Source organism: Notothenia rossii, assembly GCF_949606895.1.
Source record: "Notothenia rossii genome assembly, chromosome: 6".
NCBI lineage: Eukaryota > Metazoa > Chordata > Actinopteri > Perciformes > Nototheniidae > Notothenia > Notothenia rossii.
The window spans coordinates 34,894,421-34,908,488 of NC_136909.1; the positions used below are offsets into that span (position 1 = coordinate 34,894,421).

Below are 14,068 nucleotides of genomic sequence, written 5' to 3' on the forward strand. Positions count from 1 at the left end.
AGCAATAATATTAAGTGGAAATAAAACAACATTTTATAGTGTTTCAATAAATCATTAAGTTCAACGTAATATTATTGCTTTCAACTAACTTAATTAACCGACATTTGTTGACAGAATACATTTAACTAAAGTCAACATTACAGTTTTTTCAGTGTATGTGAAGCTTTGGAATGTAGGCCCAGACACTAAACAGAGAGTATTTAGAGTATACAGTATGTAAGGGATAATGTGCAATGAGGCAAGTAAAGAATATTAGTTAGGGGACAATACATTCATTTGTTGAGTACAATTCTGTATAATTAGAAAAATAAAAAGGTTGGGCATACTGACATGTACCTGCAGGCTGTCCGGCAGCTCGGTGACGGGCTGCTGCAGGAACAACGCCATGAGCAGGAAGTAGAGCTCCGGCACGTTGGTGTGTTTGGGCAGCAGCGTCTGCAGCACGGGCAGGCCGGGGAAGTGGCACGCGTCCCGGTTGATCTCCCGCACCGTGGAGCGCCCGCCAGCACTCCGGCCCACGTTGAAGCCTGAAAAGTGGGAGAGGACGAAGAGTGAAGAGGGTACAAGTTAAGCATATTGAACATGTCGGTAGGTGACATACGCCTTCTGTCTAAGGGATCTCTGCTGCTCTGAATACAGCTGTTGGGGGCAGGTTTATCAAGGAAGGGGGGTCACAGTAATAACCCAGGATCCGCTGTCTAAGGTGGCCAACCCGTGCAAATCGGCAGAAAAAACTTCCATTGGTAGAAACGCGCTGCACTTTCAAAAACGATGTAAATAAAAAAACACAAATTTACCAAAAAACATGCAAATGAACAAACGCTGCAAGAAGCTCACACAATGGAAACAGGGACACTAAAAAGGGATGCACACAGCTGGGACCAGAGCACCTGTTGACGTTCTGGGATTATAAAGTTGCCAACCGTCATTGTCACTGGAAACGTACCAAAAATGTAAATGTTACCAACATATTTGAACAATGCGATCACATGATTCCTTCCAATATTATTGAAGATCTGCTATAAGCATAGCATCACTTTTAAGTGTCCCCGTTTCCTTTGTGTTTTGAGCTTTTTGTTTATGCAGCGCTTTTAGTAGCGCATGTTTTGTCGAGTTGGTGAAGATGTTCCCTCTTTTTCATGTGTTTCGGCACATTTGTGTTTTTTATTTGCATCGTTTTAAAACTGCAGTGCGATTCTCCAAATTCAAGTGTTTTTGGCCGTTGTGGCGCGGTTGCCCTTGACGACCACCGTATCTAACTGTATCTAACTCATCAGGCAGGAGTTAAACCTGAGTAACAGCTAAATAACTCAAAAGATAAGGACTTGGTTGAGCTGGACTACGGATCAAATCAAATCTACAGTAAGGGCTTCAACCTGACAGCACGCATTCTGATCCTACAGCAGTGGTGATTCTGTAAGGCCATGGCACTAATTAGCAAGGTTTTTACAAGCCAAATCAATGCTTCTCAACCTGATGCCGCTAAGATGATGATTAGTCAAAGTGGAATGCACATTTGTGAGTGCATTTTTGTCTTAAATAGTAAAGAATTTAAGGATAACAGTGCCTTAAGTCAAGTTAAGTTAAAAGTGACCAGGCTGGGAAGCATTGAGCTCAGGTAGGACTACAGTCGCAGCACCAGCAGCAGGGATTGCGGGGGGCAAAAAAATGAGAAGACGAACCCTTGGCTGTGAGGCGCACAAACTGCGCAGCTTTCTGTTTACTGAACGAAGGCCAACTCCGACGGAAAGCATTGCCAGAGTGAGGAGAGGCGTCTGCTGAGCCATATTACAACATACTGTATTTACAGTGCACATCATTACCACATGCTTCTGACTGTAGGCCCCGTGTCCACAGAGCGCCTTATTCTGCCAAAGAGGCACTAGGGAGAGCATCCGTCAAGCCTTTCATCAAAAATAAACTCCCAGCACTTTTTGTATTGCTCCTATGACGACAATATCTCTACAACTAGGTCAAGCTTCGCCTCCTTGGATTCATTAACCGTTTGTGCTTCTTTATATTTGTTTGTAGACTTTTTTCACCGTAACAACTATTGCAAGATGCTTTCTCTCATACTTTGTACAATTGAGCTTGTCAACACTTAATCTGACAGCAGGAGAGCGAGGACGACGAGATTCAGACGAAATCAGAGATTTAAGTCACATACTCACTGTCAGCAACATTCAGGGTGCTCGATCTGCTCATAGAAATGGGCCTTATGGTATTTCTATGATACAGTAGATACTGTCAAAAACAACATCCAATTTCTACAGTGATGTGAAAATGTGAGGGCTTTTGATCCCTCCACATTTAAAACAAATTTGAAAGAGATGTCAGCCCTCAGAAAAAGGCGCTATGTGGAAACTGTCCCCTTATGATGAGAAAATGCTCAAGTGTCTAGACATTATGGCATCAATTAAAGGGGCCCTATTATGCTCATTTTCAGGTTCATATTTGCATTTTGTGCCTCTACGGTGCTTTAATGTTCAAAAAGGTCTTTATTTTTCTCATACGGCCTGTGCTGCAGCACCTCTTTTCACCCTCTGTCTGAAACCAGAGCCCAGCCTGCTCTGATTGGTTAGCTGGCTGCCTCTGTTGTGATTGGTCAACCACTTAGAGATGTCACGTATAATGTGTTGGAGCGCTAGCCAATAGAAGCACGTTTCATTGTACCTATAGAACACAATACAGGAAAGACCAAACCCCAAAAAGCATAATAGGGTCACTTTAGGGTAAATCAAGCACACCTCCTCCATTCATGAATCCAACTTCAGAGTTAGTAATGTGTTCCATAAACTGTGTCGCCATTGAGGTCGGGAAACCGCCCCAGTCTCGTGCACTCACTCACCCAGCACTGAGCCAATCTTATTGGTCAGGACGATGTCGGTGTGGTCGAGCCAGCCCCCCCCACACAGGCCCTCTTTGAAGCGGTTGAGGATGGACTGGTTGGAGAGCAGCACCACCAGGATCCACAGAGCCGCCGTGACCGAGCTCGAGTGAAGGTGTTCCTCCATGAACATCAGGAGCCAGTCAAAGCCCAGCGTCCGCACCAGCTCCTCACAAGCTCTGTAGGGGGAAGAAAGAGAGCACATGTGGTAAACTGACAGAACAATACATTTTCCAAGCATCAAGGTGGACTATTAGCGGTACTTACTGGGCGTTGACAGTGCACTTCTCTTTGGTGGTGAAGAGCAGTCTGAGCAGGTTGTCAAGCAGTCGGTTTCTCAGCAGAATAATGTTGGCTGACAGGAGACCACCGAAATCATCGTCATTACCTGGAGACATATAGACGTTTCCAGAAGGGAAGAGACATATCAGTGAGAGAATTCCTCAACCATACTGTAAGCAGGCTAAAACGGCTCATAACCGAACATTCATTCATCTATTTGATTTGCCAAATATGATTCTTAATACCTGCTCTTGTATTAAACAGGCAATAACATCCTTGTTGAGGTGGCCAAATCCTTTCATTTTTCCTTACCTCCATCTATCTTTTCATCGTTATTGATTTCCATGACGACAAACTTCTCACATACAGCAAATGTGGGAAGAGTAGAAGAGATGAACTGGCCAAACCTGGGAGGTGAAAAAAAAGTGCTAAGTTGCTTTGTGTTTTTTGCTTTACTTTTGACAGTTTTTAAGACAAGCATTGAGAATAATCTAAATAAAATGTGTTTTACAATTATTATTATAATTTTTTGAAATTGCGCACTTTAATGCTATGATCTACATGAGGTTAGATACTAAGTCAAATCCCAAAAATATATATGTCAGATAGATGTGGCACACAGACATTTGTGATAAACCCATATTTAGAACAATCATTTTCTCGGTATTCTGTAGCCTGACTGTTTTTCTTAAAAAAAAAAAAAGGGATATCAGAAACTAGCTTATTACTACCATCAAGTGGTAAGCAGACTTTTTAAACATAAAAATAAAAAAGTCTGCTTAGTGCATAATGTGGTGTCACTCTGTATCGTGTAAATGTGTTTCCTTCTGTGGTCAGTGGTTGACCAAGTGCAAGGCCCAAGCAAAGCTTTTGCTGTGATGATTTGTGGTGTGAATGTGTGCCTTTACGAACAACTTGAATATCCCATTGTTACTTTATCATGCTTCACTAAGATGTAAAAGAAAGAGGGTTAGGGGTAACTCGTTACATTTGTTTGTAACACAGTAAAGTATCACGTTACTGTTGATAACAGCAGTAATTGCATAACAGTTACCAAACACAAAATTATCTCATTGATATAAAGAGCAGAAAACAGATGTATTGCGTATAGAATGTTCCTTATTAGATGAAGGATTTGTGCTGATCAGGGCATACATGAGATTTAACTATATATTGTTATTTGCCATTTGGTTTTCTGGTGCATCTCAGGTGATTACACAGAGTAATCCAAAAGTAATCTAACGAGTAATTACTTTCAGCAGTGAGTGATTTAGTAAAGTACGGCATTACTAGTGATGTGTAATGCATTACTTTCTTTGAAAACCACCCCAGCACCGATAAGAAGGTTATTCCATGTATAGGTATATCTGTACTGACCTCAGCAGATCGTACTGGTTGGGGAAGCCCTGCAGCAGCAGACTGAGCACGTTGCTGATGGCAGCTACGGTGGGCTGGGACAGGGAGGCGTCCCTCAGGGTCAGCAGCAGCCGGGGGACCAGCTGGAACTCCCTGAGCAGTTTGGCATTCTTAGCTGCCTCGCTGTTAGATAGACAAAGTGGTTAACACAGTTACATCTGATTTTAGCTTCTTCGCAGAAATGTAAGTGCAAACTGTGTAACAAACAAAAAGAGTTTGGGCACTTGCCTGGACTCTGTCAGCAGTTCGATGAAATGCTCAAACAGAGAGAGATGGAGCTCGTAGGGAGCGTGGAGCCACACCTGAGGAGCAGACGGAGAGAAAAGGAGCAGAGTGAGACACAAACACATCCCTGCCATGAACTATGAACTCCTCCCTCACAGCGTTATGTTCTCTGAACTGGACTTAGTGCACCATCAGCAGCCACACCCTTTTAAACTAGAATTATTTATTTTTTTGTTCTTGTTGATATTTGACTCTAATTTCTAATATGTATTCATTTAAATATAAAACAATGTTAATGTCTTACAACTTTGGGACTTATAATTCACTATGATCCTTGCAAAAGAGGGATCAGCAATTAGACAAAGTGTGGGACACGTCACTCATTATGTTATGAAGCCGTAAGGAGGGAGGGGTAGCGGTGCTGACCAGAGTGTGACGGTGGTCGCTGAAGTTGGCACCCTGTCTTAAAAAGATTAGATAATGTATTTATCGTCTGCATATAAAAGTTTAATATTCTGAAAGCCAGGACTTTGTTTAAAATCAACCAAAAACCCCCAAATGACCAAAACACCAGTTTTTTTTAGATGAATCCAAGATTATCTCGGGATCAGGCGTTGTGACATCCAAGTGATTTTATAGAGGGGGTCACAAATGGTGGTCTCACCTGCAGAAACGCTGAAGAGTCTAAATATATTTGGTGAGTTTGGTAATTGTATTAGCATTTGCTGGCATGGTGGATCCCTTTGCCTCACCTCGAAGTCACAGAGCAGGTCCTGGAAAGCGGTGGAGTTGGGAATGATGGAGGTCTCGTGGCCGCTGTCCACGGTTCCCACCAGAGAGAAGGTGAGGTGGAGGATGTGGCTGTTGAGCAGCGAGCGCTTCTTCTTCAGCAGCATAGCCAGCAGCTGAAAAAGACAGAAAATAAAATGGCATTTATGGCAATTATTTTAGGCCAGTCTATTTGCTTACAATGCCACGTGACACTTCTGACTACTACAATGTACTTTTGATTGTGCATTCAGCAGTTAGTTCAAGATCACAGCCATCGTGGAATATATTTATCAAGAACTAAAATTAGCTGAGTTAAGGAAACAAATCAGCAAAAATAAGCGACCAAATTGAAATATAAATAACACTTAAACTGAGAATGTTGTACATTTAAAAACTGGTCATTTTATTTTATTTTTTATTTCTTTCACGTAAAATGAAAAAAAAATAAACGCTAAAAAACTCCTTTCAGATTAAAAGCACAAGGTCATGTTGCTTTGTCTTGTTTAATTTATCCTGTTTCTGACAAACTAAGTCAATGAAAAAAGACTGTAGGTTACCAGCGTAACCCCGGTTCTCAGAGTAGCACAAGTGAGACATCTCACAATGGGATACGTACAGTATGGGAGGCGCATCCCACAGTGAGAACGAATGATATGAATGAGAGCAAATGTTGGTAATAGGAAGGATTTCAAACAAAAAACTAAAAATATCAGTACTTTGTTAAACCTGTGTCTCACCTGGTAGCCTTTGATGCGCTCCATCTCCTTGCTGGCCAGGGGGTTGCTCTTTACAACACACACCAAAGCTTTGACAGCTGCATACAGCCCTTCCACATCTGACGCCATGGCAACCAAGCCCAAGATGGCTGCCGCCCCACCAACATATTGCAGGTTGGTGGCCACGGGTTTGGCCACGAAGGCACGGACGCCTGAAAAAAGGGTGTTTTTCTTCAGAAAAGCTGCAGATCTAACACGTACATTTCATATTCAGGAGCTTCTGACATACAAAAGAAATGTGTATTTCTTCATGACATTATGGTTTACCCAAGTATCCAATGACGGCAGCTCCGATGGTACGTGCTGGTCCGTTGAGATGGCCGGCGGCGTTATGGATCAATTTGACAGGAGTGGCGTTTTCATGAGAGGACACAGTGAGCTGCAGAGGGAACACATTGAAAACACACACACACATACACTTTGGGATTTTAGCCTTTGCAGAACATTTACATACACACAAACCTATATAACACACAACAAGGAAAGGTATAACAATGAGGCTTCTTTAAAAGCGTTTATTAGGCAGGTTAGAATGATACATGGGAAAAAGCAAGAAAAAAAAAACTGTGAAAAATGTAATATGGCATTTTGCCCACGTTTTAATAGGACCTGGTGATGACTGTTTTTTAAAAACAAAACACTGATGTATTTCAGTGCTATAAACGCTCTCTTCCTGTTATAATACAAGTCTCTGCGGCAGCTGAAATGCTGCCTCTGCACTTTTTTGCTGTTTTTTTTGAGCTGCCGTGGGCCGAGGCATAGCAGGGAGAGAGGAGCATCCTGGGAAATAAGTCGACAGGTGAGGAAAAGAGATAATGGCGGAGGAGGGAGCTCATTTGGAGCTGTAACACACGCATAATAACATGGTGTGTTAGTCATTGTAAATGTAAACATATCGTTGAATGAACATTCATGCAAGTAGATTGGCTGCAAATGTTCTGGGTGTGTTTGACCTGTACATTTATTAGTGTGTGTACAAACTATTTAGAAATAGTGAGTGAGCAGTAGAAACCTACATAGAAGAAAAAGTAAATCTGCTTTTAAAACAAACATTTGAATTTTAACCAAAGTTTAAACCAAAGAAAATCTACAAAACGACATATATTTAAGTATTCAGTTATCACTTGAATGGTACTGAATAGTTAGATTACTAACAACAATCCAAAATGTCCCAATCATTTCAATAAATTAGAATCACTTTGTAGAAGGGACTTTTTCTAATACAAGTGCTTTATGGTATTACATAATGGAGTATAAGCCAGATAACAATCCAAATATGTACATAGGTCCATTCAAATGCTCAACATTTGACTGTGATATCCTGTTTCAGTTACTTTATCACTTTATTTTTAAATGTTTGTATTATTATTCTTTTTTAAATTCTATTTTACCTTAATGTTTTACCGTGAATCCTGTCTTTCACTGACCCTGTTGCTGCTAGAAACGCCTGAATGTCCCAAACACCTTGAAACTGTTTTTCATCACCAGTGGATTAGATAACTGGAATTTGCTCCTCCCTGGCGTCAGTAAAGAACTCTCTTCTGCCTCCAGTTCTTCCAAAACTCTGATTCTAGGAATGAACTCAGGCTAGTCAAAGTGACCACATCACACCGATCCTGGCTTCCTTGAACTGGCTACCTTTAGAATCCATTTAAAGATCTTATTGCTTACTTACGCAGCCCTGAGAGGTTATGTATCTGACCTTTCATTGCCTTATGTCCCTTCTCCCTGGTCGATCCAAACACTTCGCTGTCAGGAATCATGGACTTTAGAACGACCTGCCTGAGGAGATCAGGGCTGCAAACTCTGTCTGCTCTTTTCAATCTCTTTTGAAACACATTTTTCTCACTTTATAATATGTTTCATTACCTGTTTGTTTAACTCTCTTAGTTTAGTGTTTAGTGGCTGGTGTTTAGTCCAATTCATTTTCTGTGTGTATTTAAATGTGTTTTTTATTATTATGTGAAAGTACTTAACAACTCTGTTTTAGATGTGGTACTGACAATTGGGACGCCAGATTTACTCATTCTGACTTCAGTCTGAATTTGTTTTGAATTTTTGTACAAAAAAAAAAAATTGATGACAGATATGTTGCAGCGATGGGACTTCTGTAGTACACAAGGTGGCCTGTGACACTGGCTCATGTTCTCCTTTTCTTTTTAAAGGAGAACATGACCCTCACCCTATAATCCAGCCCAGACAAGGACTTTTCATTTGAAAATCCTCCTTTTCTAAAGCCATAGTGCAGCTGTATTCAGGTGGAAAATGCTCCAATTCATCTCAAAGATGTGGTTATACAAATAGTGGCTTTAGAATAATACAATACTAGCATGGTGAGTTTCAACCTGCCGAGCAGCGGGCGGTCTGACCTGTTTGGCGATGGCCTTGCTGTCCAGTTTGTTGTAGACTTTCCTGATCTTGGCAACGGTAAGAGTGGAGACCGAGAGCGCGTACAGACTGAAGGACACCTTCTCCTCTGGTACCAACGCTACCGGGGATGCGGGGGCTACCTCCGTCTTCGAGTCTTTACCTTGAGAAATTAAATATTAAATGATAAACGGAGCATTCGGTGAACTGAAAGGAATAAGAGTGACACTTTGAGGGCCACTCACAGGGCAGGTAGACGGCCTGGAAGCTGCCCACGTAGATGGGTCCCAGTTCAAAGATGGCAGCGACGCTGGTGGCCGGCAGCACCTCCTCCAGGAAGTGGCTGGGCCCCAGACGCCACACCAGGCTGGAGAGCTGTCTCTGGGCGGGGGGCGTGCCCACGTACCCGTACACGGTGCTCAGCACGGGGGGGTTGGTGGAGCCAGAGCCTCCCGGAGCACTGTGGACATAGTGCAGCTGGAAGAGAGAAGCTTGTTTTTAATCATAATAATACATAATAATATAATAATACATTTGATTTATAGAGCGCTGTGGCAGCAGGGTGTGGTTAAAGAGCCGGCTGCTGGAGTGATGGGGGTGGCTCACTAAATAAAAGCATGTTGGTAACCTGGTGCTGGTCTCTCACAGTAGGCTGGGTCCTGGAGGAGCTAACGCCAGCCCTGAGAAGCCCTACATGGCGAGCCATAGTGTGGACTGTTTCATGTTGCCCCTCATTTTTCGTTTGCGGCTGATTAAACCCTTATTTTCAAACATCCCCCATCTCCTTTCGTTTTTCCCCCTGGGTGAGCACAGCACTCTCACAAGCGCTTTTCAAGAAACTCAAAGATACTTTATGTAGCTAACATGTTGGGATTTTAGCCTGTGCAGACCATTTATAAGCACAAAACTCTATACAAGTCGATATAGCCCAAAAAGCATAATCAGGCCTTTTTATTGAGTAACTGAAGAGTACCAGAGGGATTCTATGAGAGAGGATTTGTTTTCCCTAAAACACCGCCACAAGGACTGTCACATGCACACAGACGCATGACAGGCATATGAGCGGCTCGTGGTTTCCTGTTTGAGGAGCTCGGCAGGAAATGAAGCCGCTGTTATCAGCAGTGCGGAGAGGAGGCTGAGGCTTGTGGTCTGCTGCGCCGTTCCCCCGCTCTGAACTCTAATCTCAGGAGAATCTGAAGTCACCAAACCACAAGCCACATCACAGCGCACTGACTGACTGTGTGAAGTCTCAGTTAGAAAATGTGTTTCTGTACATCTTCTGAATCGACATAACGCTCTGTTTAGCTAATTGTACAAGCAACTAGTTTTTTATTTATTTGATGAGTGAGATATTTTCCCTTTATTATTCTATCTATGCACCATCAGATTCTGAACATATAGTCATGTACCAATGAAAAACGGTTAGTCAACTGAAATAAAATATGGATAACTAAATACAAAATATACATTTATAAAACAAAAATATAGGTATATGTTGTACATTTCTGCTAGGTTGCTTCCTCTTTGATGACTACAAAGCTCTGCCACTTTTAATTCTGAAATATTATATTGATTCAGAGTAAATGCCTTATTCCTATGTCAATTATTTTAAATAAAAATAATTATATATTTTTTTCTTTTTTATAACTTAATTTTTCATACACACTTTATTATTTATTAATTTTACTTCTGCATTTTTACAAAAAAACAATTATATTTTATTCTAATATTGGGTTTATGTATGCACCATTTCAAATTCCCTGTATTTGTACTTGTACTGATTCTAAACAATATTTCCCTGTGCAAACTACTGAGTATACTTTACTATATGACACGATTGAGCCAATGAGTTTACCTTGACAGTGCTGATGAGCTGTCCGTCCAGGTACAGAGTGGCCATGCTGTTCTTCAGCATGCCTTTGCTCATGACCAGCACCAGGTGGTGCCACTGGCCCTCTGCGATCAGCTCTCCGCAGCGGAAGCGTGCGCAGCAGGGCAGGATCTCATAGAAGGCGGCTTCTTCACTCGACTCGTCCGCTGCTTGACGGGGGGAGGGAGGAGTGGGGGGGGGGGGGGGGGGGGGGAGAGAATCGATGAGTCAGACGTCAAAACATGACCTCTGGGTAACTGAGTGTAATCCCACAAGGCACTGATTTATAGATATGCAGAAAATCAGTCCACACATTCAGAAGGGAAACCTGTGTGAAGGAACAATTGGGAGAGAAGCTATACACTCATATGTCATTTAAGATAAATTATTAACATTCTGCCTTTTTGACACATCTTTTAAAATATGTTGGCAATTATGCAACACAGTTGTGAATTGTGTTCAGGTCAAACTTAGCAAAGGAAAGGTTCCATGGTGAGTTTCTATCAGGGCATTTCTGCAATTAGGTTTGCTAAATCATGTAAAGATTTGTGCAGAATTCTGTTTAATGCAACCTCTTTTAAGAAATGCACAGCTCTACCACTTGAGGTCTGCACATATTTGATTTTTAAGTAAAAAGTCATTTTATTATTTTACTTTCCTTTTTGTATATCTATATTGCTTGTCTATTTTCTTTTGAAGTTTTTAATACAGTTGTTAGAATAGATCAATATTTTCTCCCTTTTTTGTATAACTTCATTCTTCTTACTGTGTTTATGTATGCATCATCAATGATGACTCCATCACTGCAGAGTCCCACCCTGTGGCCGATTCCATAACAACTAAACTCGCATTGTATTCACTCCTACTAAGCTTACTATTTGGACTCCGGCTTGGGGAGAAACAGATTACATGTAATGGTATTACGTAATCAGGACACACACAAAGATAACTGTATTCCACTATAGTTACATCAAAAAGATGTAACCAGATAACTGGAACATATCTAAAAAGATGGGCATTACCAGCAGGATTTCAAGGTTACTAAGAACATTAAAAAGAGCATATTGTGTTTGTTGTAAACGGAGCAGATTTACAATTCCTACTGTTCTGTAGGCTAATACTTTGAATGTTAATCTATTCGCCTGTTGCCTGAATTTGCTTTGTAGTTTTCACTTTCTTTCGTTCATTTATTCTTTTTTTAATTCAGCAGTTGAACATATATGTTCATAAAATAGTGTGTGCGAGCTTAACTGTAATTATTAAACTAAAACGCAGCACTTTCTGTTATCTCAGATATTATATCAGATTTTTCAAAACTGTAGTATGTGCTCACGTGTTTCATTGTTGGTGTATAGGCTGAATATGCTTCATGAAAGTCACGTTTTTCTATTAATAAAATCTCTGACCAGAGGACACATTTCTGATGTCTTGGTTCATTATTTTCCAAGGTCACATTGTCCTGTTGTCTTACATATGTTATGTGTTCCTGCTGTACTCACAGTATGACTGCAGCAGCTCCTCCTTGGTGGAGACGGTTAGCGAGCGGTCCTTGGTGGAGAGAACCACCGCCAAACACACGTAGTGCTGCTCTGAGGACGTGGCCCGGCGCACCACCGTCAGCAGGCGCACCGGGTGGGCGTGAGGGGCGGCGCTGAAACGCTCCACACAGAACCAGGTGGAGTAGCTGAGGCCTGACGGAGGAGGAAACAAGCGCTCCCCTGGAGGTGAAAGAAGGAAAGATGGAGGAAAAGGGGTTAATAACAAGTTCTGACTTCATCGTTATGTAAAACTCACGCTTCTATTGGCTAGCGCTCCATCATATTGTCAGTGATAGGCTAAGGGGCGGGTCATCTCTAATCAGTTGACCAATCACCACAGAACCGGCCAGCTAACCAATTAGAGCAGACTGGGCTCTGGTTTCAGACAGAGGGTTAAAAGAGGTGCTGTAGGGTTAGATATTTAGAACACCATTGTAGGCAGATAAATCTTTAACTTAACTTCATTCAGATAATTTCATTTATTTAACTTTTACCCAATATTGCGCTTACTGCGGTTTGAAAAATGCACTTACCATATTGTGATTTCGATAAATATTACAATAATTGTGCAACCCTCATTTAGATATTTTTGATACACTGTGTCTGCCAAAACTGGACCGAATTAAAATTGGCACACAGCCACAACTAGCCAGGATAGATTTTAGAAATAAGGCCTTACAGGAGGACAAACCCAACATTACGTCTGATTTGTGAAGGCTGTGGAGGCTCATACGCTGCAGTCATACTGAGGCTGTGGACTTGGTTCAAAGGGAATATTTGTTCTGTATATCAGTAGATGTTGTGGAGCTCAGTGAGACTGAGAAAACTGGGGCTATTTTTGATGAATGAGCTTCTATAGGATGTCATCCAAGGATATGGGTCAGATAGGAGTGGGATAGAGAAAGGAAGAAGGGGAATGAAACAAAGGAGGCGAGAAAAGAGACAAAAAAAAACAGTAAAGAAGGAACAGAGTATGGCATGGCGGAAAAGAGACAAAGAAAGCATGGAGGGTTGGAGACGGAGGTGAGGGATGAAAAGAAAGGAGAAAAGCAGGATGTGAGTGACGGGGAAGAAATGAGGGAGGAAAAGAGCGAGGTCTATAAATAGTGACTGGCCGGAGAAGACAGGAGGAGGAGAGTGTGGGGGGGATGAGTGCAGAGGGAGCGGATGAATAGGTAAACAGATGGAGCAAATGATAGTAATGTATGAGTGCGTGAGCGGGGGGTTCGATTAATAGAGGAGTGGAGGAGAAGGGGAGGAGGGGAAAGAAGGAGAGGTGAGAGAGGACAGCTGAGGAAATGAGACGAGAAGGAGGAGATGGATGAGAGAAGAAGGGAGGATAAAAGGAGATGAGACGAGAGAGGAAGAGAAGAGAGACAGGGAGAAGAGATAAGAGGACGGGAGGAAGGAGAAGAGGAAAAGAGTTGAGATAAGTGTGAAAAATATAAATTGTTATAAAGGTCCAAACGTTTTTATAATGTTAGTTATGTCACTTAGTTATTTAAATATATGTTATTTGTTTTTTGTCCTTGAGCCATAGATGTGTACTTAATTGTCTTTATTTTCTTTGTATTATTACTAATGTTTAATATTCTTCTCTATATTGAATAAGTTAGCTTTTGCTGTAACACTTTACATTTCCCCACTGCTACTATCATAAATGGATTCTGATTCTGATGGGAGATTAAAGCAGGGGAGAAAAGTGGAGAGCAGATAGACGATGAGGAGAGGCGGAGGAGGCGGATGAGAAGGGGGGGGGGGGGGGAATTCTAGCTGTGCTTCATAAATACTAAATGAGGCTCCAGAAAATCGACCATAACGTCACAGATTAATTTTAACTTCAGGTCTGCGGCTGGGGTGTTTGGGTTTAAGGTGTTGTTGTTTTTCTTTTGCTTGCACAAATGATGAGAACTACAAAGAAAAACATCAGAACAAA

At 41.7% G+C, this 14,068-nt stretch overlaps 1 protein-coding gene across 1 annotated transcript in view; it reads right to left on the reverse strand.

The window, feature by feature from the left end:
* wdfy3 (WD repeat and FYVE domain containing 3) overlaps nt 1–14,068 on the reverse strand; it is a 104,169-nt gene that overhangs the window by 37,444 nt on the left and 52,657 nt on the right. The window contains exons 20-32 of the mRNA XM_079689878.1: nt 12,094–12,365; nt 10,580–10,761; nt 8,970–9,201; nt 8,727–8,887; nt 6,625–6,736; nt 6,319–6,509; nt 5,563–5,715; nt 4,814–4,887; nt 4,547–4,708; nt 3,482–3,576; nt 3,155–3,275; nt 2,849–3,066; nt 337–527 (exon numbers count right to left, since the gene is read on the reverse strand). Coding sequence (XP_079546004.1) covers nt 337–527; nt 2,849–3,066; nt 3,155–3,275; nt 3,482–3,576; nt 4,547–4,708; nt 4,814–4,887; nt 5,563–5,715; nt 6,319–6,509; nt 6,625–6,736; nt 8,727–8,887; nt 8,970–9,201; nt 10,580–10,761; nt 12,094–12,365 — 2,164 coding nt within the window. The remainder of the gene's footprint in view (nt 1–336; nt 528–2,848; nt 3,067–3,154; nt 3,276–3,481; nt 3,577–4,546; nt 4,709–4,813; nt 4,888–5,562; nt 5,716–6,318; nt 6,510–6,624; nt 6,737–8,726; nt 8,888–8,969; nt 9,202–10,579; nt 10,762–12,093; nt 12,366–14,068) is intronic.